This window comes from Pelophylax lessonae (assembly GCF_965119305.1).
Source record: "Pelophylax lessonae genome assembly, chromosome: 1".
Lineage (NCBI taxonomy): Eukaryota > Metazoa > Chordata > Amphibia > Anura > Ranidae > Pelophylax > Pelophylax lessonae.
The window spans coordinates 798,737,653-798,764,301 of NC_138768.1; the positions used below are offsets into that span (position 1 = coordinate 798,737,653).

Below are 26,649 nucleotides of genomic sequence, written 5' to 3' on the forward strand. Positions count from 1 at the left end.
CTGCTTACCCAGGAACGAGTTGTGCTGTCAAATAGCGATATGTTTTGTGGCTTACATTCAGCATTTCTGCTACATTATTTTACAGAATCAAAACATGAAATCCATAGCTTGGTTTTATTCCTTTTTAAAGGGCCACTAAAGTTAAAGAGCTTTGTATGAGTTACGAGATCTTACTGTAGTATGGAGAATTATACTTTCCAAGCTTATAATAGCTCTGTGTTGTGATCTACCAAATACCTTACAGCCGCTGTATTTTATCCTTCTAATCCCAAAAATACAGTGAATGTGGGGTGAAAGGATTGTCACATTTTGTCAGCCTAAGACTACTTTCTGAATGTTTTTATGCCCAGATTTTTCCCAGCATGCTTAAAAACTATTTGATGCTATTTGGTTTTCATTGCATTTATATATTTATTATAACAGTTAGAATGAAATATGTATTATCCAGTTGTATCGGAACTTTGGAGTTCATGGGATACTCCTTATTGGCTAACATATTATGGTTATTAGTTATATTGTGCTTAATAGGTTATTAACCACTTCAATACTTTCACACCTTCCTGCCCAGGCCAATTTTCAGCTTTTAGTGCTGTTGCACTTTAAATGACAATGGTCACTGATAGGCGGATATGGATGGGGACTGATAGGCGGAAATGGATGGGCGGCACCGATGACCCAGCTATCGCGAGCAGTTCACAGTCAATTACTGACAATGAGGAGTTGATAGGACAGGCCCTTGATGATGGCAGCACTGTGCAGCCACTAACGGTGCCGCATTATCTAAAGTCCCTCCTACCTGCAACAGACGCCAAAGCCCATTTTAAGCACCAGCTCCTGTTGGTGTAAAGATGCAAGCTTTCAAGATGTCTTAGATCCCTTCTTCAAGCTTAAAGCCTGTACAGTATAAAGCCAAGAAATCTAAGGCATTCCAAAAGCATGCATCTTTAGTATTTAACCACTTGCCGACCAGTCACGTTGACTGTACTGCGGCAAAGTTGCTCGTTCCCATCCAGCGACGTCGCTGGACTCCTCCCCTTATGGGCGGCGCACGCGCGCCGCCGGAGGCTCGCTCCCGCTGTTTTCAGTCACAGCGGGAGTCGGGCCAGGGGAGGAGCGGCGGTGATCACCTTCGCTCTTCCCTCGATCGTCGGGGAATCGAGTCTGGAAATTCGCCCGCTTGTGTAAACAAAGCGGGCGGATCTCCTAAGTGACAGACAGGGACAGATTGTAGGGTTCAGCGTAGCTGAACCTGCGATCTGTCCCTGTGTCACTCAGTCACCTCTCCCCACACATGTTAGTAAGCACCAGGCATACATTAACCCCTCCCTTTCCAATAAAATTAACCCCTTCCCTGCCAGTGTTATTTTTACAGTAACAGTGCATATGTATAGCACTGATTACTGTAGTAATGTCACTGGTACCCCCAAAAGTGTCAAAAATGTAAGTCAAGGGTCCGATCTGTCCGCCGCAATGTCACAGTCCCGCAAAAAAAATTGCAGATTGCCGCCATTACTCGTTAAAAAAAAACACCAAAAAATTACAGAAATCTTTCCCTTAGTTAGTAAACGCAATAACTTTTGCGCAAACCAATCAAAATACGCTTATTGTGATTTTTTCTACCAAACATAGGTAGCAGAAAACAAATTGGCCAAAAATTTTAAAAAAAATTTGATTTTTACATTTTTTTGGGGGGAATTTCATATAAAAAAAATGTGAAAAATATTGTTATTTTTTCAAAAAATACGCTTTTTTTTTGTTTATAGCGCAAAAGGTAAAAATCGCACAGGTGATCAAATATCACCAAAAGAAAGCTATATTTGTGGGAAAAAAAGGACGTAAATTTTGTTTGGGTACGGCGTCGCACGGCCGCGCAATTTTCAGTTAAAGTCGCACAGTGCCGAATCGCAAAAAGTGGCCTGGACGGAAGACAGCAAAATCCTCCGGTGGTAAAGTGGTTAAAGTGGTTGTAAAGCCTCACATTTTTCATCTTAATTTATTCTATGCATTAAGGTGAAAAACCTCCTCTTCTGCAGCTCCCCTCAGACCCCCCTCCCCCCCTTTTTCTTACCTGGGCCCGATCTAATCCAGCGATTTGCACGAGCCGCTGTCTCTCTCCTCATTGGACAGATTAATAGCCATTGGCTCCCACTGCTGTCAATGAAATCCAGTGAAACAGGAGCAGGGCTGAGTCCCGCTGTCTGTGTCAATGGAGTCCACATGGGTGCCCCCCAGGGAAAGTGGTTTTCTGTGGGGGCAACCAATGAGGAAAAGGGGCCTGGAGCTCCGGCTTGGGACACCAGAAAACAATTGCACAGAGCAGGTAGGTATAAACATGTTTGGTATTTTTTATTTAAAAAAAAAAAACTAAGGTTAACTTAGCCAATTGAGGGTATCACTTAAACTCCTAACTTTATAAATACAATACTCTACCCCAGTGTCAAGCAATTCTTCCTCTGTATTTAGTTGCAGAATGATGGATTCCCCTTCTTTCCTCCTCTCTTTGACCCATGTCATTCTGGGGATTCTGGTATCACTTTGCCAGTTTGGCCAGAATCACCAGTGTGGCATGGACCATTTGGGGGAGGGCTATTGAATGTCAGCCAGCTCTGCAAACATAGGAGGTTTTAACTAGAGCTGGTCACATGCTGGTCACCTTGCTAGATGGTGAAGTCAATCCTCAGACAAGTTGTTCTGGTCCTGGCCCATCATGAGTCTAACTCTCACTGAAATCTGCATAAAACTACAGATATTTGCAATGCTTTCTCTTAAAATATATTGAATTAAAAAAACAGCATGTTGGGAAGTTTCTGTGGCAAAAAAAAATGGTGTGACTAATCTTAAAGTACATCTGTCATGCAATGCTAATTGCCAGCATGTCATATTGATGTTTTGGTGTCCATGCTCTCTGAACCACTGTCCCAGAACACGTTTAAAGATCAGAAATTTAGACTCTTTTTTGAATGTGCTGCCTAAATGTTCTCAGAAGTATTACATCTAGATACAGCCAGGCAATTTAGTAATTTTCAGAAGGCAGCCAGCAATGAGCACTTAAATATTTTTTTCATGACTGGTGTACTTTAAGCTAATATGTTGGTAGTTTCTTCTAGTTGTTAAGCTATATCTAAACTTACTCTATATAAAGTGTATGTCTAGGCATCATTAAAGAACATATTCAGTACATCTCTGCAATACACACATATTTTCCATATTTTTTCTTTCTCTTTAAAAAGCTGCAAGTACAGAAAAATGCCGGTTGATCTCCCAGAAATCCATAGAGCTCCAATCTTCCTGTAGTGAGCCAATAATGCTGCCTCTACTGCAATGAAATTTAAGTCAGTGTTGTCAACCCTGCTAATGCCCCGTACACACTATCAGATTATCTGAAGACTTTTGTCTTCAGATTTACCTTTTCTATGTAGTGCAAGGGCCTGCCGGATTGCATACAAATTGAAAGTGTTTAGGTTTGACCTTATATTATATGGTTTTGGTAAGTCTGCAGACAAAAGTCTTCAGATAATCTGATAGTGTGTACGGGGCATTAGTTCTCCTTTGCTGGGCTACAGACTTCTTCCTATCCTTAAAATAAGTGTTAGGTGTTCAGTAGTCCATCAAGAGACAACTAAGCAGTTACTGTTTGGGATTTCAGAAAAGCAGAGGCAGCATTGGCCAGGATGCTGACCAGGATGGCTATTTTTGCTGTCCATTTTGTCACTGGCCACTTGCTACAAGGATGCTGGCAGCCTGGGCTGCATAGCGTCTTTGGATGCGAGGAAGCAGCTGGTCTGCACATCATCATGGGTTGTTATGGTGCAGGCACCTGGTATGGCGCAGGCAGGCGCCTGTACCATAACAACCTATGTCCCTTTGTTGCCTGAGGGCTGAACATATACAAGGCTAAACATGTACTCCAGATGGAGAGCCCTGTATGAGGTTGGATTGTCCGATATCAGAACATTATAAGCATGGAGTGTCTGCTAAGAGTGTCTGGTATTAGGACAGAGTGTCCAGTAGTAAGACAGAGTGTCTGGTATTAGGACAAAGTATCTGGTATTAGGCCAGAGTGTCCAATATGAGGATGGAGTGTCCGTTAAGAGTGTCCGGTATTAGGACCGAGTGTCTGGTATGAGGAAAGAGTGTCAAGTATGAGTATGGAGTATCCGCCAAGAGTGTCCAGTATTAGGATAGAGTGTCCAATATTAGGACAAAGCGTTTGGTATAAGGACAGAGTGTCTGGTATGAGGATGGAGTATCCGCTAAGAGTGTCCGGTATTAGAACAGAGTGTCTGGTATGAGGAAAGAGTGTCCGGTATGAGGATGGAGTATCCGCCAAGAGTGTCCGGTATTAGAACAGAGTGTCAGGTATGAGGAAACAGTGTCAGGTATGAGGATGGAGTATCCGCCAAGAGTGTCCAGTATTAGGACAGAGTGTCCAGTATTAGGACAAAGCGTTTGGTAAAAGGACAGAGTGTCTGGTATGAGGATAGAGTGTCTGCTAAGAGTATCCAGTATTAGAACAGATTGTCTGGTATAAGGACAGAGTGTCCGGTATGAGGATGGAGTATCCGCTAAGAGTGTCCGGTATTAGAACAGAGTGTCTGGTATGAGGAAAGTGTGTCCGGTATGAGGATGGAGTATCCGCCAAGAGTGTCCGGTATTAGGACAGAGTGTCCGGTATTAGGACAGAGCATTTGGTATAAGGACAGAGTGTCTGGTATGAGGATGGAGTATCCGCTAAGAGTGTCCAGTATTAAGACAAAGCGTTTGGTATAATGACATAAGGACAGAGTGTCTGGTATGAGGATGGAGTATCCGCTAAGAGTGTCTGGTATTAGGACAAAGCGTTTGTTATAAGGACAGAGTGTCTGGTATGAGGATGGAGTGTCCGCGAAAGCAGGGCTTTTTTTCAGCTGGAACTTGATGGAACTCAGTTCCACCACCTTTGTCTCAGGCCCTCTGCTCCCTGCTCATCACTATCACTTGTAAACACAGGGTCGTGGTTGAGTTCCTGCACCTTTTTTTTAAGAAAAAAAGCCCTGCCGCTAAGAGTGTCTGGTATGGATACTCTGGCGTCAATGCCACCCGCACTATGCCTCTGTGAGTTCCTGGGGCAGCCACCTCAATTGGCCTAGTGAGCGGCATGGCCCAGAATGTCAGCTCACTAAAGGAACTTAGGAGCTCACTGGATTTGTGGCAAATAAATAAGTATTTCTCTGTATTTGCAGCTTTTTAAAGAGACAAGACGCAAGAAAATGTGCGTATATGGTGGAGATGTACTGCACGATTTTTTAAAAATGTTTCCTGGACATACAGTTTATCGATGTGTACAGCCAGCAGTTAGTATGTGTTTATGTTTATTTAGTGATGGCCCACTATATCTTCTCAGATGATGTCAGCTTTACTGGCCCTTTAATTTATCTCATGCTCTGCGCTCTTCCATCCTGCAGCTCTCATTCATCCTCTATTTCATTTTCCCATACACTTTATTTTGCTTGTTTGTTTGTTTTTCTACGGCCCAACCTTGGGATTCCTCCACATCATTGCCTTGCAGTGACACTATCTGGGAGAGGTGGATTGTTCAACAGCTACAAGGTCCCTTTATTGTCGATGCCTGCCAGTGTCCATTCGCAGGTCAGTGGCATGTTAGGTGGATGTTTGACCCTGCTCCTTTATTCCTCCAGATTATCTGCACTATTACTGCACTACAGAAAAACCATGCACCCTGCCACTGTTAGGCCATCCTACGCGGAAGCACTGGGACATCTGTGATCCATCATGGATCGGAGCACTCAAAGCTCATTTATGTTTTTTTTTTTTATTATTGCACCTTTTTATTTTATGTATTCTTGTTGTTAAACTGCCCTTATGAAATGGGGGAAATCAGGAGCACTAAATAATATTGTATTTTGGGCTCAGCTGCATTGGAGATATTGCATCTTTTGATAGCGTGATATTAACCCCTTGCTGAGAGTCTGTCCGCTCACAGCAAATTGAAGTCAACGCAGTTGGGATCATTTTACTGGCAGTTATAAATATCTTGTGTAGCTGATTCCTTAGCCAGAAGTATGTATGGTAAATATTACTGAGTGGTAAAAAGACTAAACTATTATAAATTGATGCCCAAATCATTGCTGAATAAATCCTTGACAAGGGACACTATGGGGTTGATTTACTAGAAGAAAATAGACTGTGCATTTTGCAAAGCACAGTTGCACTCGGCAAATGCAGTTGCTCCAGAGCTTAGTGAATGTGGTGAAGCTTCACTTTGCAAAGAATATCTAATCACGTGCAAAAAAAAACAATAGTTTTGCTTGCACATGATTGGATGATGGAAATCAACAGAGCTTCTGCTCATTTACTAAGCTCTAGAGCAACTGCACAGTCTATTTGCCTTTATTAAATCAACCCCCATGTGTTGTGAAAGATTATTTTGTGGCAGTCCACCTAAACTGATACTTCACCTTTTGCTATATGCTAGCAACTTGAGTCTTTCACTATCTTAAAGTGTTTCTAAACTAAACATATCAGCTTATTATTGACCTTGTAATCTATTTTTCATGAAAATGTTTTTATGCTTCATTGTAATGTTCTCCTTAAGTTCCTATACCTCTAGTTTTACACCTTTCTTCTGTTTTTTTTTTTTTTAAATGAGTAGTGAATGTTAGTTGTGGTCATGTGTACTGCTCTGTGCACTACAAATCCCATAGTCCATTTTAGAAGCGAGCAAGAGAGGGTGGCCGTGTTTCTGCATACAGTGGGACCATGAAGAATAAATGTAGCCAACCTCTAATAGGAAGTCAGATCACAGCACCTGAAAAAAAGGAATTTGGAGAAGGCTGAGGGAAATAAAAGGGACTTTTTTGAGTTAAGAATACATATTTTAATGTTTTTTTTTTTTTTTTCTAACCAGAGTTTTGGGTCACTTTAAAGTGAAACTTTACTTACTTAAAATAAAGAAGAATTCCAGGCATGGATATTTTATACATAGTTTTACTCATTGATCCAGCATGGATACTGCATGTATATACTGTACCTGGCAAATGCCTATGAAAGCTGCAAATCACTGATGTAGACACTGCTCCACTGCTCCAGTGATCTCAACTTGCTTCTGGGTCACAGGCCGAGTTGCTGCCCTGCTGCATTCTGAACACAGGCAGTCATCTGCTTGGCACAGGTGCCAATCAAAGATTGTTTTGCATTTTCTGAATGATCGCAAAGCGCTCTCTGATTGGGCGAGGTGGAGAGGCAGCATGGTGCTGTCCCCCTCTCCACCTTGTTTAGTCAGAGAACACCTTAGATATAACATGTGGCTTAATGCATTGGTAACATTGGTATTAACCACTTGCCGACTGCCGCACGACTATTTACGTCGGCAGTCAGCCCCTCACAGGCAAAGTGACATAGATCTACGTCGCTAGCCTGTGAGGGTCTAGGGAGCGAGCGCGCACCCCCGGAGGCGCGCTCCCGCGTGGCCACGGGCCCCCCACGCGTATGACCGGCGGACCCGATGTCCGCCAGTCACTCGGCGATCGTCGCTGCAGAGGGAGAAAGTCAGGCGGCTGATGTAAACAAGCCGCCTGTCATTCTCCCCTGTGTAGAAACAGCGATCATACGGTTCTACTATGTAGGACCGTTAATCACTGTTCCTACAGCTCAAGCCACAGCCAATCACAGTTAGAATCACGCCCCTAGGGACACACACAGCCCCTCCCTCTCAAAAAAAGTTAACCCCTTCACTGCCAGTGTAATTTTACAGTAACAGTGCACATGTATAGCACTGATTACTGTAGAAATGTCACTGGTAACCCCAAAAGTGTCAAAAATGTCAGTCAAGGGTCCAATCTGTCCGCCGCAATTTCGCAGTACCGCAAAAAAAATTGCATATCGCCGCCATTACGCGTTAAAAAAAAAACAACAAAAATGACAAAAATCTTTCCCTTTGTTAGTAAACGCAATAACTTTTGCGCAAACCAATTAAAATAAGCTTTTTGCAATTTTTTTTACCAAACAGATGAAGCATAAAACAAATTGGCCGAAAATGTTAAAAAATTTTGATTTTTACATTTTTTTGGGGGAATTTCATATAAAAAAATGTGAAAAATATTGCTATTTTTGCAAAATTGACGCTCTTTTTTTGTTTATAGCGCATGATCAAAAAATCGCACAGGTGATCAAGTACGACCAAAAGAAATCTCTGTTTGTGGGAAAAAAAGGACTTCAAATTTGTTTAGGTACAGCGTCGCACGACCGCGCAATTGTCCGTTAAAGTCACTCCAAAATGTTACATTCAAAATTACATTGAAAACGCCTGTCAATGCGCATCAAAGCAAATGTCAGAGAAAACACACATTGACACATGATAACAAACATACCTAACACTACAAAAAATGCACCTATTCCCACATGTATAAAAATAAATGGACCCTAAAGGTAGGCTATAGATGTCTTGAGTTGATTTTGTCTCAAAAGAGAAATGAGAAAGCCGAAAAGTAAAGCAAGATAGAGCGGGGGAAGGGGGAGGATGGTTTGGAGGGAAGGAACCCATGCTCACCATGGAGGCTCACTTGTATAGTATACTATATTAATTTTCCACATTAGCTCTACAATTCTAAGAACGGTTGTGTAGATGGGAAGTGATCCAGCCAGAGTCGCCATGTGCGCAAGAATTTGTAAAACTTGTCGTTTAGTATCGCTGTCAATTTTTCATTCACCATGCAATCGACTTTTCACTTCATCGAATCTGAGAGTCAGCATTGATCTCAGTTTTTGTGATCGTCTGTTTCGTTGCCGAAAATATGAGCATCATGTTTATAAATTTCTTAACTAATTATATATATATATATATACACACACTTTATTTTATTATTAACGTTTAATACATCCCCATAGCACTTTGAACTAGCTAAAGACAGGGCACAGTGGTAGTTATCTGCTTTCCATCTATAAATCCACTTTCTTCCTTGATAGAAGAATGCATAATATTATTTGTATTTTACATTTACCAGACTTAAAACAACAGCAACAATTGTCTCACCCGGTAGCATCTAACTTTGTTGGAGTGGGTGGAGATGTCCATACAGATCATAATAAACTAAAGCACATAAGACATCCTGTATTGTGGCCTCCTAAAAGATAAGTATGGGATTAGTAAAAAAAAAAAACAAAAACAATGATGGCTGCAGCAGGGAACCCAGCTGCAGCTATTGCCCGCCACATCTAACCAAGAACTGAGCGATGAAATACTGCTAGTAGTTCAGCTCTCAGTCCTCAGAAGGCTGGTGACTGTCAGTAAGGGCCTCTCTGCTTTGCAGCTCCTGTGCTCTCTGGAGTTGTAGGCTGTGCAGGGGGCAGGAGCAGCTGGCTCAGGCTCTCAGCGGCTTGCTGAGAGGCTGAGCCGACTACCGGTCCAGGCTTCTGGGGGGGGATCCTGACCATATGATCAGGATCTTTTCAAAGCCTGGACCAGATCTGTGGTATCAGCAAAAGACAAGCGGAGCGCCTCTAAGTGCAATACGTTTATTAGGTTTAAAACATACAGTGAATGGTAACTCACTAAAGGTAAGATGAATGAAGGCTCAAATGCGGAGTCATGGGGTCAAACTGTCCGTAATGCTGCTGCCGAGAGGAGGGATATGATGGTGATCCTATCCGGTAGATGAATGGCGGGGAGATGCCGCTATGAATGGCGGGGAGATGCCAGCCTATCTTTTATTCAGATCTGTTGTATCAGCTGGCTGCAGGCTTTAGCCCCCCGACGGCTGGAAATAGGTCACAGGAGTGCGGAATAAACCGCACTTCTATGATCCATAGGAAAAGTACAGCCGAAAAAGCTTTGGCTATACATCTCCTTTAACTCAGCGAGATGAAACAAATAGAAATGACGCAGCAATTGGGAAAAACTTGCTGGCCAGTTCTGGCTGCAGGTAGAGTAGAGAATTCTTCTGTCTCCTTGACCAACAACAACCGAGATTACAGCCGCACAGATTGCTGTGAGTGCATTGAGTTCAGTCAAACAGAACTGTCTGGTAGGTTTGCACTATTTCACAAGGAAAAAAAATGATTTTCATAAATCAATAAGGACTTTACCAGATGATAATAAAATGATGCCTTTGGGTACAAGTCATTCCCATGTGTACAGCAGTCATTCAATTATCTTAAAGTAGAGCTATGGCCTCCCTTATAACAATAGGGGTTGCACTGATTGGGGGAAGACAGAGATCCGGTTCCTGCTTCGCAGGAACACAAGATCTCCATCTTGTCCCCTTGCAGAACAGTGATCTGCCTTGTTTACATAGGCAGATCGCCGTTTTGCCTCTCCTGGGGATGGTCACAGGTGGCCGGCAAACATCAGGTCCATTGGATCCATTGGTTGACATCCCACTAGCCAATCACGGTGCAATGGCACTATTAAACAAAATGAAGTTCAGGTATGTTGTTTCACGCAATAGCGCCTCTTTGCTGCAGTATATACACGGTAGCTGGTTGACAAGTGGTTGAATATATACTGTATGGTATTAGTATCTCTCTTATCCTCCTAATATAAGTCTACTGGACAGCTGACTTATTAAAAACAAAGTACTCCATGTGTGGCTGATATCCTATTTTACAGTTGTTAAAGGCAAAGAAAAGCCTGCCATACACCACAAAAAAAAAAAAACACAAAAAACCCATTTCATTTGTTCAGTGATTGATAGATAAATGTTCCAGACACCTGTATTATAGCTCTTACATTTATGGTAGTGCAGACAACTCTCTGCTACTGTCTTGTGGTTTATTTCCCTATCACTTGCTCTGCTGTCCACTGACATCATCATGATCCTGTGCATGCGCATATGCAGCATTGCATAAAAAAGTTGGTGCTTCCTTGATCCTAGGTTCACATCTATGTGGCTGCGGTTGATGCATTTTTCCGGCGCATTTTGTGTTTTTAAACCCACTTTTTTTTTTTTTTTTTTTATTGCCGGCAATTCTTTTGTTTCCTCTTAGCTGTCAGCGGGTAGCCCGACTTCCTGGCCCACTCCTCGACAACCAGCTATACACAGTTTGTTATGGAGAAAAAAAATGCATCAAAATGCAACACTTTAACCCTAATCGGCAATCCTCCTTTCAGTCCTGGCCTCTATGACCCTAGATTCAGGGATCTGAAGTCTGAGGGTTTTTTTCAGACTCAAAATTTCATTTTCAATGGGCACTGGGTTTCTAGACAGCAAATCATAGATGGCCGGTCTTATGCAGGATTATCTTTCTGGCAAAAATTACAATTGGCTCATTTTATACGCTCCATACCCTCCCCAATGCCTTTAGGAGGCCCCTTACCTTGTTTGAGTGCCTTTGCCAGGAGTAATCTCCTTTGCGACATGTGGTGTCTCAAACTTACCGCTTGCTTATTTCCCCACTACCAAACTTTAGACCTCCTTATATTACCAAATGGGAACAGTATTTAAGGCTAAACCTATCTCTGTTTGGGCTAGGTCTATCACTGTTTGGGTGAAGAAAGTGGCTGAAATCAATGAGATGGAAGACCTGGTAGCTACGGAGAAAGGCCTCCGGGAAAAGTTCCTTAAAAAGTGGCTCTACTGGCACAAATTTGTCTACTCTGAGAAGGACAAGGAGCTGCTGATTTAAATATTTTTACTGATGGGGCATGTGGCCTTGGTACACTGGTGGATTGACTGGTTCCTTCTCCTCTCTTTGTCCTCTTATCCCCCCTTTTTTTTATTTCTTTTTTTTCCTCCCCTCAGATTCCTGCGACCCTTTATATTCCCTATCATTTACTCGTCATGTCCCTTAATCACTTCCTTTTTATATTAACAGCATTTGCTGGGTATAAAGGACAGAGTCTTCCTAGTACCCGGTACTCCGGGTCATCTTTTCATGCATATATCTGCCTCTTCTGTATGTTCTAGTTAATATTGTGTCAAATTTTCTGTGGAATTGCTCCATTTTTGTTTTGCCAGAATTGTGGTTTCTGTACTTATCGTATGGTGCTTTTGAAATAAAGTATTTTTTTAAAAAAATGCACCACTTGCGTTTTTGGTGCAGGTCCATTGAACTCTATTACCTGCAAAACGCAATCTGCTGCGGGATAAAAAGTCCCTGACCCTTTCCAAAAATGCAAAAACGCATAGATGTGAACGTGTAGGGTTCGGCATGTGGTGGACCAGGTTGATAAATTACTGGGAGGGGCTGGGCATGACCCAGCTGTCTTGGTCCACATTGGAACCAATGACAGAATATATGGAAGGTGGAGGCTCCTTAAGAACCAATTTAATGAACTAGGCTGCAAGTTGAAGGGAAGGACCTCCAAGGTGATATTCTCTGAAATATTGCCTGTGCCATGCGCAACACAGGAAAGGCAGGGGGAGATTAGAGAGCTGAATGCAAGGCTAAAGACCTGGTGTAAGAAGTAGGGATTTGGGTTTTTAGAGCACTGGGCTCACTTTTCATTGGGGTGCAACCCATATGCTAAAGATGGTTTGCACCTACAGTAAATGGAAGGGGGTCTGTTGTGCTGGGGGAGAGGTTTATGGAAAGGCTGGAGGAGCTTTTAAACAAGGATTGAGGGGGGAGGGTGAATTAGATTATAATGGGGCAGACAGGTCAGACAGGGGTCAGCACCTATTGGTGGGTGGAATGGGGAAATATGGGGGGAGTGTTATGGCAGAGGATAAGAAGGTTCCCATGTTACAAACAACCATTGGAAATGGTACTATTTGTACCAAAATTAAAAACATGCAAAATAAGTGTGCAAAATGGGACAATGATTTAAAGTGTTTGTTCACCAATGCCAGAAGTCTGCCAAGCAAAATAGGTGAATTGAAAGCTCTGCTGCACGAGGAGAACTAAGATTTAATTGGTATTGCTGAATCTTGGCTTCATTCTTCACATGACTGGGCTATTAATATTCCTGGCTATGCTCTCTTTTGGAAAGACAGGGTAAAACGGAGGGGTGGTGGTGTTTGTCTCTATGTGAGAAGTGATCTCAAAGTGAGTGTGAAAGATGACCTAGTTGATGGAGAGTGTGCTGAATCTGAAGCAGTATAGGTTGAAATGTAGAAAAATTATCATTGGAGTTTGTTATAGACCTCCCAGTATTAATGAGGGGGTGGAGACTCAGCTCCTGGAACAGATAGAAAGGGCTCCAAGAATGAGGGCTGCTCTCCAGGATTTAGACTGGGAGGGAATATTGGCATCGATGAGCACAGAACAGAAATGGGAATTTTTCAAAAAGACTTTATGCAAACACACTGCAAAGTATATTCCCATGGGTAATAAGTTTAAAAGGCTAAAAATAAAACCTATGTGGCTCACGGCAAAAGTTAAAAAAGCTATAGATAAAAAGAAAAGAGTTTTTAAAAAATATAAAAATGAGGGAACACTATCATTGTTTAATTGTTACAAAGAATATAATAGAATATTTAAAAAGGAAATCAGGGACGAAATAATTCAAAATAAACGACATTGCAAAAGATAGTAGGACAAACCCCAAAATATTATTCAAATATATTAACCACTTCCATACAGAGCAGTTAGACCCCCTTCCTTCCCAGACCAATTTTCAGCTTTCAGCACTCTCACACTTTGAATGACAATTGCTCAGTCATGCTACACTGTAACCAAACAAAATTTTTATCATTTTTTTCACACAAATAGAGCTTTCTTTTGGTGGTATTTGATCACAACTGGGTTTTTTTTTCTTCGTGATATAAGCAAAAAAAGAGCAAACATTTTGAAAAAAAACCCACTTTTTTTAGTTTCTATTATACAATTTTGCAAAAAATTTATTTTTCTTCATACATTTAGGCCAAAATTTATACTGCTACATATCTCTGGTAACATTAACCCAAATTAGTGTATATTATTTAGTCTGTGTGAAAGTTATTGAGTCTAGAAGCTATGGTACCAATTACTGAAAATTGATCACACCAGATGTACTGATGGCCTATCTCCTTTCTTGAGGCCCTGAAATGTCAGGATAGTACAAATACCCCCCAAATGACCCCTTTTTGTAAAGTAGACAGTCCAAGGTATTTAGTAAGAGGCATGGTGAGTTTTTTGAAGTTATAATTTTTTCCCACAATTCTTGGGAAAATTAAGAAAAAAATTTTTTTTTCTTTTTTTTCCTAAAACATCAATTTATAAGCTATTTCTAACACATAGCATGTACACAGCAAAAATGACACCCCAAAATTCATTCTGCTACTCCTTCTGAGTATGGTGATACCACATGTGTGAGACTGTTACACAGCCTGGCCACAAAAAGAGACTCTACGTCCAAGTAGCACCATAAGGCATTTTAGGAGCATAAATACACATAAAACTTTCTTACTACCTATCACACTTTTCAAGGCCCTAGAGCACCAATACAATGGAAAAGTCCACAAAATGACCCCATTTTGGAAAGCAAACACTCCAACGTATATTCTATGAGGCATTATGGGTCCTTTGAACATGTCATTTTTTTCCACAAGTTTTTGGAAAATGTGGGAAAAAAATAAAAACTTTTTTTTTTACACAAAGTTGTCAATTTATAGGATATTCCTAACACATAGCATGTACACAGCAAAAATGACACCCCAAAATACATTCTGCCACTCCTCCTGAGTATGGCAATACCACATGTGTGAGACTTTTTCACAGCCTAGCCATATAGAGGGGCCAACATCCAAGGAGCATCATCATGCATCCTAGCCACTTGCCTAGGCCTATTTTTGACATTTGGTGTTTACAAGCTAAAATCAGTTGTTTTGCTAGAAAACTGCTTAGAACCCCCAAACATTATATTTTTTTTTTAGCAGAGACCCTAGAGATTAAAATGGAGATTATTGCAATATTTTTTATCACACCGTATTTGCGCAGCGGTCTTCCAAACGCAATTTTTTTGGAAAAAATTCACTTTTTTTAATTAAAAAATAAGAAACCAGTAAAGTTAGCCCAATTTTTTTCCATAATGTGAAAGATAATGTTACGCCGAGTAAATAGATACCCAACATGTCATGTTTCAAAATTGCGCACGCTCACGGAATGGCGACAAACTTTGGTGCTTAAAAATCCCCATAGGCGACAATTTAAAAATTTCTACAGGTTGCCATCTTTGAGTTACAGAGGAGGTCTAGGGCTCAAATTATTCCCCTTGCTCTAACGATCGCGGAGATACCTCACATGTGTGGTTTGAACACAGTTTACATATGTGGGCGGGGTTTCCGTATGCGTCGGTTCTGCGCGCGAGCTAACGGGGACAGGGCTCTTTAATTTTTTTTTTTTTTTACTATTTATTTTATTTATTATTTTTTATTTTTACACCGTTTAACAAAAAAAAAATTGATCATTTTTATTTCTATTACAAGAAATGTAAACATTACTTGTAATAGAAAAAGGCACGACAGGACCTCTTTTTTGTGAGATCTGGGGTCAAAAAGTCCTCAGATCTCACAAGTACACTAAAAGACAGAAAAAAAAAAAAAATTATTATATAAAATGAAAAAAAAAAAAAAAAGGACCTTTAAACCGGTTGCTAGGCAACAACATTTTCCGTAGCTCCGGTCCTCCAAGACCATAGAGTCAAGTGAGGGCAAGCTTGCCCTCACTCAACATCCTGTCTGTGAGGATCCGGGACCGGATCGTTTTCCCCGCTGCCGGCCTCGAGCCTCGTCCCCGATCGCCCCGGGGGCGCGCATTGCAGAGAGAACGAGCGGCTCGTGCTGGAGCCGCTCATGTGATCGGCTGTGATTGACACAGCCGATCGCATGGTAAACAGCCAATTTCTATTGATCAGGGATGGGCTATGTCCGAGGGACGTAGTGGATGTAGTATACTTGGATTTTGCAAAAGCATTTGACACAGTTCCCTACACACGGCTAGTGTGTAAGGTAAAGTCTACTGGCTTGGAAAGATCAGTTTGTAATTGGATAGAAAATTGGCTAAAAGATAGAATTCAGAGAGTAGTGGTTAATGATTCTTACTCTGAATGGTCTAAAGTTTTCCGTGCTGTACCCCAAGGTTCAGTGTTGGGACCCTTACTTTTTAATATCTTTATAAATGATATAGGGTCTGGGATTAAAAGTAGCATTTCAGTCTTTACAGATGACACCAAGCTTTGCAGTGGAATAACTTCTTTACAGGATGTCTCCAACTTACAAGCTGACCTCAATGCACTGTTTCATTGGGCAACTATGTGGCAAATGAGGTTTAATGTTGATAAATGTAAAGTTATGCACTTGGGGGCTAAGAATATGCATGCATCATACATACTAGGTGGAGTAGAACTGGGGGAATCCATAGCGGAGAAGTATCTGGGTGTTCTGGTAGATCATAAGCTTAATAATAGCATGCAATGCCAAGCTGCTGTTTCCAAAGCAAGCAAAGTCCTTTCTTGTATTAACAGAGGCATGGACTCCAGAGAGAGAGATATCATTTTGCCCCTGTACAAATCATTCGTAAGACCTCATCTGGAATATGCAGTTCAGTTTTGGGCACCAGTTCTTAAAAAGGATATCGGGGAACTGGAGAAAGTGCAGAGAAGGGCAACCAAACTGATAAGAGGCATGGAGGACCTCAGCTATGAGAAAAGATTGGAGGAACTGAATTTATTCTCTCTTGAGAAGAGGAGATTAAGGGGGGATATGATCAACGTGTAAAAAATACATAAGGGGTCCATATAGGGAACTTGGTGTTGAGTTGTTCACTTTAAGGTCAACACCGAGGACAAGGGGGGACTCTTTATGTCTAGAGGAAAACAGATTTCGTCTCCAAATACAGAAAGGTTTCTTTACCGTAAGAGCTGTGAAAATGTGGAATAGACTCCCTCCAGAGATTGTTCTGGCTAGCTAACTAGATTGCTTTAAAAAAGGCCTGGGATTCTTTCCTAGGTGTACATAATATAAAAGGGTACTATATTTTTTTTTAGGTAAAGTTGTTTCAGGGAATATCCGATTGCCTCTCGGGGGATCAGGAAGGATTTTTTTTCCCCTGCTGTAGCAAATTGGATCATGCTTTGCTGGGGTTTATTTTCGCCTTCCTCTGGATCAACAGTGAGTATAGGATTGTGTATATGAGATTGTATGGTTGGGTTTTCAATACTGTTTTTTTTTTTTTTTTTGGTTGAACCCGGATGGACTTGTATCTTTTTTCAACCTGACTTGCTATGTAACTATATGTGTACCATAGAAAATAATGTTAAATGGACTGCAGTGTGTTTCTGCAAGCTGAAAAACCCACTAAAAAAAAAACATAGGTGTGAACCTAGAGTAGATGATTCACCAACTCTTGTAATGTCATTTGTCACATCCTGGCAGAGGTGCTCTTCACATCCCAGCATGGCAGGGTATCGAGAATATGCAATGGATTGTGCATGTGCTAGTTATGTTACCAGGGGAAAAAAACATCAATATCACATGAAGGGAAAGACTTTGGAGGATGGGGCAAGCAGTTTGTATAATTTTCTTGTAAAGGAGTACACGGTACAAAGTTGACTTTACTTCCACTTTAGGACAGAGTATCTACTGACTGCTCCCTCTAGTATTCACTACAACAGCAAATAAATTGAAGAGCAAGTTGTAAAGGTAAACACTGAATTAACATTAGAAAATATTTTCTCAGTAAACATACACTATACTGGCCAAGGGAACAGAAACCAGATATCCCACCCAGAATATTAAAATCCATATAAATGGTCAGGCATCTGCCAAAAACTGAAATATTAGTGTTTGGTGGAAAGGGGCCATTCTCTTCCTTTCAAATGCATCTCTTCAAATAAGAGTTTACCTTTTTACCACTCAAATAAAATGGCTGTCACAAAATAGAACGAGAATGATGTAGTTGATAGACGTAATAATTTCTCTCTCTTCTTTATTCACAGGTAATCACTCAGGAGTGGTTTTAAGTATCAACTCTAGAGAAATGCACAATTATCTTGTTAGCTGATGTTTACAGAAGGAGACAAACATTGTACAGACTCTTCTCTAAATTGTAATATTGTTCCCTGGTGAACGGCCAGCTTGGGAATACTCGGACTGTAACAGCAATCGGAGAAGTTTGTTTCTAACCTGTCCTGAAGATACGTATTGTCCGCTACTACAGGAGAGCGATCCAACCGCTGATGTGTATTAAAGACTCGTTTTCATACAAGCAGCAGTTGTTACAACTCATATTTAAGTAGTAGCCAATTTGTAACCCAAGACACAACTTTTGTGTTCTATTCATATTATGTGTACACTTTATTACATTTTCATTTTATCTAGAGATATTTTTTCCAAAATTCAAGTTTACTTTAGAATAATGGAATTTCCATCCTTTGAATGGAAGTCGGTTGGAAGAAATGGGCCCTGGAAAAGAGAGGAGGATCCGGAACTTGTACTTAGTGCATATGGCCCATTTGTGAGCTTAGCCATTGTACAGGAATTATGGTCATTAATCAACAAATTGGCTGATCACCTTTATACACTCCAGACTGATACCAGTCATAAAGCTGCTGGGCTTGCTAAAAGTATTTTATTCAAAGTGGAACATTACCCATAAAAATTTGATAAAAAAACAATGTTCTTTAGCAAGGAGCATACATTCCACAATTAATCATTTTGCTACAAAAATGAGTGTGTGCTGTAAATTGCCTCCAGCATTGCTGTTGTTTCTTCTTGTCGGAGGCTGCCATTTTGCTGAAGCTCAGAGCCCCAGCAGCAAGTCATAAAGTGGAACTAAACCCATTGATTAAATGGTTTCAAAAAACAGATACATTCTTGGAATGCCGGGATTGATAACTGTCACATTTGCTTGTGTTCTCAACCAAACTGTCAAGCCATCGAATGGCTGTGGTCATAACTGATCACATGTGCAACACCATGGCAGTTGCAGATCAAACAGAAGCAGCTTCCTTGGCTGTAAAGGATAGAAGGGTTTAATTCCGCTTTAGGCTGTCAGCAGATCAGCCTCTACAAACTCAGCAGTGCCTAAAAATAGAGAGCAACTGAGCATGTGCAGAGCAGGGCGAGACAGTGTATTACTGGATTTTAAACAGTAGAGACACTTATTTGTAATGTTTTATATAGATACACCTGCAAATGGGGCCAGCCTGAAGAGATTTAGCACTTGAGGCTGGCCCCAACTTTCTGACCAAAGTTCCACTTTAACAGCAGTTGGTCATGAAATTGATTGATCAAGGGTGGAGCTTAATGTTTCCAGACTATACTTTTATATTCAAGTAATGTTATAGGTCTATATGTTTTTCTTTTAACTTTTTTTTAGTTAACAGTTTGTCTTAATTATCAGCATCAAAGCAAGGAAACCAATCCAGTGTTTTGTTTTTTTGTTTTGTAAAGGAAGAATGGTGCATATACAAGCTACTTAACAGTTACAGGAAAACAATATAAGACATACAGAGTGCTACAAATAAATCCAAAACGTGTTTAGAGGCATACAAGGAAAAACGAAAAACAGGACCCCGTCCTGTATCAGGAGGACTTCACTGGCATAGATATGAGACTCTATTCAAACTCGTTAAGATATCAAAGGATATATTTATTAGAAAACATTAAAACACATCATGTTAATGTTTTCTAATAAATATATTCTTTGATATCTTAACAAGTTTGAATAGCGTCTCATATCTATGCCAGTAAAGTCCTCCTGATACAGGATGGGGTCCTGTTTTTCTTTTTTCCTTGTATGCACGTTTGGATGTGGCATATTCAGTAGGAAATACATTTTTTATCTGGCTTAGAGGCACTCACGTGTCTCGCAGACAAGGAACAACAAAAACAGCAGTGTTTTTATTGTCAATGTTTTGGTGAAGCTCAGTGCTACATATATATACATATATATATATATATATATATATATATATATATATAGCATACATGTACATGCTATCTAGTCTGTATATAAATGGATACACTACACACTGTTATAGCTGGTCCACAATTTCCATATTTAACAGGAGTTAACTTCACTATAGGGACAACACTAAAGTTGCACTACAAGAGAGATGGATAGATAGAAAGATAAATCTTTTAATAAGGAAATTGTAGGCCAGATATAACAAAAGCTGTGTCACTGGTAATGTATCCATATTGTATACAGATAGTATTTGCATGCATATTTATGCATATTTATGCATATTTACTCTGTATGCCTTTTATTGTTTTCCTGAAACTGTAGTTTGTATAAGCAGCATTCTTGCGTATTAAAAGCACATTAATATACTACTGGGTTGGTTTCCTTGCTTTAATGCAAAGAATCAAGACAATGGTTAACCAAAAAAAGATACAAACAAAACATTCTATTAATGAATAAATACAATTTTGGTCAAACGTTAAAGACACCAATTGTCCAGTGATTTCAATTCGTTTTGGATAGTAAGGTATTTAGAAAACCTGTGCGATAAAATCCTGACAGGGGATTTAATATGGTCTCACTCTGGCTGGTGTTTGTGATTTGCGATAATTATGAACTGCCTTCTTCACACTTATGCATTGTGGTAATTTTAAATGGCACCCCTAGGAACAAGTACAGTAAGTGTCATCATACCTGCACTGTAGCACACATAAATTGCGGTGCATGCCAATAAAAAATGGTACTGGTCATTTTTTTTGTCCATTACTGTGTGTTAAAGCCCATACTAAATTATTGGGCTGCCTTACTGCAATGCATGTTAAAGCCCATGCAGTATTGATCTGCAACTGTGACTAATAATTGGAGCGAATCAAATTTTCGAATATTCTTGACGTGCTGTCAAAATTACATCAAAAGAAGAAAATGTAGAAAAGGGGACTTTATATATAGCACTCAATGTCTTGAAGAGGAAAATAAATATATAACTAAAGTTTTATTTAAACATAGATTATTATACATCAAATTGATCTGATTGCTATACACACCTCACAAATTCGTAAGTGTGAACAGCATGAGAATGGCCACCTCAATTATTGATACTAAAGCCCCGTACACACGCACCGATTGTCGGCCGAACGATCGGCCGTCTTTTGTCCGTTGCTGTCCTGTCGGTTGAAAAGTGATAAAGACTGAACACGGATTTTGTCGGCCAACAACAGTCAACTGCAGAAGTGATGTCATGTGATGGTTACTTTCCGTGTGTTTTTTCTTCTCTGAGCATGCCCAGTCTTGCTCATCTGCTGTTTGTTGGCCAAATTCTGTACTGACTGAGGAACAATCAGCCGTTCTGGTGTTGGCCAACAAAAATTTTAAAGTCTGCATGCCAGATTCTGTTCGGCCGAAAAGTCGCAGTCTGTTGTCGGAAGCATCATACTAACAAGCCGACGATCGGTCGGTGGCTGAATATTTACGGCCGACAATCTTTACGTGTGTACGGGCCTTAAGACATAATCACAGGTAAATGCTTTTTGCGAATTTCCTCTGTTTCTTCAGGACCACTGTGATAGATGATTGTAGTTATACAATACATTCTGGTCTTCACACTTTTAAATAATATACATCCAAATTACATATTTCCAAAATAAACCCTAAAAAAGGGCATTCAGGTGACCTCCAAAAAGGTACTTAGTTCAAATATAAGGACACTTCCCAGTTGACCATGGATCTTAAACACTCCATCACTGAGCATCAAAAATGGAGTGGCCACCCGTTGGCTATTCTGTAAAGGCTGCCAGATGGAAATGCATTTCCAACTGCTATGTTATAAGTACCCTTTTATACAATTTCTTCATAGGATCTGCAACTGCATGTAAAAGGGACCTACAAATTGTTACAGCAAAACATATTTACCTATATAGTCTCTGCCAGTAAGACAATGGTAATTTTCTGCTTACAACATATGAGATACGATAGCAGGATTTATTTACATGATGAAAAATGCATTGCTATAGATCAGGGGCCCCAAACTTTCTAAAGAAAGGGTCGGTTTACTGTCCTTCAGACTTTAGGGGGGCCGGATTATGCCCAGTGGGGGTAAAAAATGCCTGATCTTTGGAATTAGGGGGGATAGTTGGTGTTAGCGACTCGGCCCCCCTTCCACTCTCCCTCTTCCCGGCCTCTTTCTGACCCCCATTTAAAGCTGAAGCTCCACTCCAGGTTCTCTCTAGCCACCGACCGAATCCGGGTTTCCGACCTGGCCAGCAGGTGGCAGTTGGGGGGAGCTGGGACAGCTCGGTTGGGGCTGGCCAGGGGAGAGTCTCCAGTGGGGCATGGAACCGGCCTTTGCAGCCTTTTTACAGGGCATCAGAGTGGCCCAGGGGGCAATTGCCCCCTTGTCCCCTGGCCCAGTCTTCTCCTGAACGGGACCAAAAGGAGATTGGACCTGAACACTAAACCAGTGATAAAGAGATACACTGTACATAGTGGAAGTGTCCTAACTTTTTGATAATAGTATAGTTTCAGATAACTCCTCGTAATACGTTTAAACAAAACAGTTGAAAAAATAAAATAATCTTAATAGCAAAAAGGGAAATAAATGTAATATGTGTAACAAGTTATAGGGACACCAGGGGAATTACAACGAAAGATAAACATCTCTCTATAAATGTAACTGTGACCTATATATCAGCGGGATATGATTCTGAGAGTCGTGTATCCCTGGAAACACCTCTGCACATTTCTTGCATATATTTGCAATATGCGTATTACTACAATTATGTTTTTAACAATAATCACAGACCTCTGATCTGCGACATGGAAATTATCACTACTGTCACATTTGGCGGGCAGTACTGCCTTACACAACCCATTCAACTGGATGGGAGCGCCCTGCAGCTGTGCATGAATGCACATGGTTGCGGAGCGCTGGTGTGGTACTTAACCACTTAAGCCCCGGAAGATTTTACCCCCATTCCGACCAGGGTGTATTTTGCGATTCGGCACTGCGTGAATTTAACGCACAATTGCGCGGTCGTGCGACGCTGTACCTAAACGAATTTGACGTCCTTTTTTCCCCACAAACAGAGCTTTCTTTTGGTGGTATTTGATCACCTGTGCGATTTTTTGATCACGCGCTATAAACAAAAAAAGAGCGTCAATTTTGCAAAAATAGCAATATTTTTCACATTTTTTTATATGAAATTCCCCCAAAAAAAAATGTAAAAATCAAAATTTTTAAAAATTTTCGGCCAATTTGTTTTATGCTACCTATGTTTGGTAAAAAAAATCGCAAAAGGCGTATTTTGATTGGTTTGCGCAAAAGTTATCGCGTTTACTAACAAAGGGAAAGATTTTTGTCATTTTTGTTGTTTTTTTTTTTAACGCGTAATGGCGGCGATCTGCGATTTTTTTTGCGGTACTGCGACATTGCGGCGGACAGATCGGACCCTTGACTGACATTTTTGACACTTTTGGGGTTACCAGTGACATTTCTACAGTAATCAGTGCTATACATATGCACTGTTACTGTAAAAATACACTGGTAGTGAAGGGGTTAACTTTATTTGGAAGGGAGGGGCTGTGTGTGTCCCTAGGGGCGTGCTTTCTACTGTGATTGGCTGTGGCTCTAGCTGTAAGGACACTGATCAACGGATCTACATACCAGATCCGTTTTATCAGTGTCTTTGCAGCGAGGAGAATGACAGGCAGTTTGTTTACACAAGCTGCCTGACATTCTCCCTCTCCCCCGCCGATCGCCGAGTGACCGGCGGACATCGGGTCCGCTGGTCACACGCGCGGGGGGGTCCGTGACCACGCGGGAGCGGGAGCGCGCCCCCGGGGGCGCGCGCTCGCTCCCTAGACCCTCACAAGCAAGCAACGTAGCCCTACGTTAGTTTGCCTGTGAGGGGCTGACCGCCGACGTAGATAGTCGTGCGGCGGTCGGCAAGTGGTTAAAGGGTTAAAACAGGCAGTAAGGTGGCGGTATAACTCCACACTGCTGGTCAAATGCCCTCTGAAGACTGATCCAATGTGAATGACTCTTCAGAGGGTAACGTTAATGTAAAAGAGGCCTCAAAGTCCCCCCATGTGTTCCTTGTGGTCTGGAAATGTGCCTCCCACAATACTTCACATGCAAAGTAATTTCGGTAAAATAGATTTTACCACAAATCTAACAATTTCCAAAATTTCTCAATTTCATTTATTCAACTGCTTAGGTGAAATTTTCTTGAAGATTTCACCTAAGCAGCTGAAGAAGCAGGAAGGGCGTATTAAGAAAAGTTTGGTTTATTTCATTTTTCAATCTTTTTTTTCTATGTGTATATGAGCGTTTTTTGTAACTGATGCTTTATTTTTTTATTGTGTTTTTTTTCTTTCTGGGAAACAAAACAAAAAAGAATAACACCAATGGGGGGGGGGGGCATGTGCTAGAATGGATTCAGGAGCGTATGGAGCTTCTGTAACCTGAAAGGCCATTAAACCTTCAAAACATTTTTAACCACTTTACCTCCGCTCACTGTGCCTCTACTGCGGCACAGTGGCTCGTTCCCGTCCAGCGACGTAAACCTACGTCGCTGGACTCCTCCCCTTGTGGGCGGCGCTCATGCGCCGCCAGAGGCTCGCTCCCGCTGTATTCAGTCACAGCGGGAGTCGGGCCAGGGGAGGAGCAGAGGCGATCGTCGGGGAATCGAGTTTGGAGATCCGCCCGCATGTGTAAACAAAGCGGGCGGATCTCCTAAGTGACAGACAGTGACAGATTGCAGGGTTCAGCATAGCTGAACCTGCGATCTGTCCCTGTGTCACTCAGTCACCTCCCCCCCACACACGTTAGGAAGCACCAGGCATACATTAACCCCTCCCTCTCCAATAAAATTAACCCCTTCCCTGCCAGTGTCATTTTTACAGTAACAGTGCATATTTATAGCACTGATTACTGTAGTAATGTCACTGGTATCCCCAAAAGTGTCAAAAATGTCAGTCAAGGGTCCGATCTAAAGGGGTAGGAGAAGAAAAGCAGCGCCACCTCAGTGTAGATTAAAAGGTTATTTATTACATAAAAACAACGTAGTAACTCACACAGAGGAAATCGTTGATCAGCAAATGGTAATAGTTCTTCTGCAACACTGCAGGGATGTTCGGGAAGTACACTGTGGCGGCCGTGGTCCTGGCTGTGCCGGTGGAGTCCGACACTTCCTGTGGTTCTGGCAGCGTTCAGTATCCAGGCTTACATCCAATAGTGGCAGGGGGGTGCTCGCGTTCGGAGCATGCGTGCTCCTTCCTCAGGCAATGCCTTCCTCAGGCTATTACCATTTGCTGATCAACGATTTCCTCTGTGTGAGTTACTACGTTGTTTTTATGTAATAAATAACCTTTTAATCTACACTGAGGTGGCGCTGCTTTTCTTCTCCTACCCCTTTTTGTCTGTTGCAGAGTCCCTCTAGCTCTGTATGAAGCCTGCAGCCACCTCCACCATCCATCTCCACTAACCCGAGGGATTGAACTATCCTGCATACTTCCTAAAAAGACTAACTACAGCCACAGTTGAAACTTTTTTCATAAGATCGAATGTACTTGACTCTTTCACTGGCGCAGGTCGAACGTTGTGTATATGTAAGGGTCCGATCTGTCCGCCGCAATGTCGCAGTCCCGCAAAAAAAAATCGCAGATCGCCGCCATTACTCGTTGAAAAAAAAACACCAAAAAGGACAGAAATCTTTCCCTTAGTTATTAAACGCAATAACTTTTGCGCAAACCAATCAACATACGCTTATTGCGATTTTTTTTACCAAACATAGGTAGCAGAAAACAAATTGGCCAAAAATTTTAAAAAAATTAGATTTTTACATTTTTTTGTGGGGAATTTCATATAAAAAATGTGAAAAATATTGTTATTTTTTCAAAATTTACGCTCTTTTTTTGTTTATAGCGCAAAAAGTAAAAATCGCACAGGTGATCAAATACTACCAAAAGAAAGCTCTGTTTGTGGGAAAAAAAGGACGTAAATTTCGTTTGGGTATGGCGTCGCGCGACTGCGCAATTGTCAGTTAAATTTGCACAGTGCCGAATCGCAAAAAGTGGCCTGGACGTAAGACAGCAAAATCCTCCGGTGGTAAAGTGGTTAAAAAACTTACCCTATGGCCTGAAAATGTTGCTCATTCATAAGGCCCCAATCACATTGTGGGTGCAATTTACACGTGTTTCTGCATCTTGTGCATAGGGCAGTCCATTCATTTGTGGCCCCATTCACAATTTACATAGTGGGAATTCCTGTTCCTGGTTGCAATTTTTTGGGGGCAAACTACACTAATTTCCACGTGTCACACATAGAACAAACCATTAATTTGAATTTGCTACTTTTGCGAAAGAAGCTTCTACACCTTTTTGGGTGTCCAGCTTCATGTGATTTTTCACGAGTTTTGATGTGATTTCCACACGTTTTTGTCTTGCAAAGATCACAACAAAATCGCACTGGGGCCTAAATGGACTGCCCTATGAGCGTTTGTTGTGCAAAGAAGTTCCCGCACCTTTTTGGGAAATGAGCTTTGCACAATTTTTTCAGGCATGTTTTGTCATGATTACGACGGGTTTTTTATCGTGCAACATTTGTGGCAAAATCACACGATTGAAAGAATGAATGCATTACGCGTTTTTCATCTATTTTAGTGTGATTTGGAATCTGCATAATTCTGCCCGTGCTTCCAAATTGCTTGGTGTGAATGGGGCCTAATATCAAGTATCACCATGAGAAACAGGCCAAAAAATCCCTGTTGGTCTCTCCTGCTAGAAAATAGGTACTGTGGTTCAAAAAAAGCCCTTCTGTAATGTAAATGT

General features: G+C 41.2%; 1 protein-coding gene across 2 annotated transcripts in view; it reads left to right on the forward strand.

Moving 5' to 3' along the window:
- The window catches only part of SORCS2 (sortilin related VPS10 domain containing receptor 2), a 1,364,824-nt gene extending 1,346,292 nt beyond the window's left edge, over nt 1–18,532 (forward strand). The window contains exons 27-28 of one of the 2 annotated variants that reach the window (XM_082243140.1): nt 5,549–5,628; nt 17,855–18,532. In XM_082243140.1, the coding sequence (XP_082099266.1) occupies nt 5,549–5,628; nt 17,855–17,878 (104 nt within the window). In that variant the 3' untranslated portion in view covers nt 17,879–18,532. The remainder of the gene's footprint in view (nt 1–5,548; nt 5,629–17,854) is intronic. The other variant, XM_082243141.1, reaches the window with a different exon arrangement.
- The last annotated feature ends 8,117 nt before the right edge of the window (nt 18,533–26,649 follow it).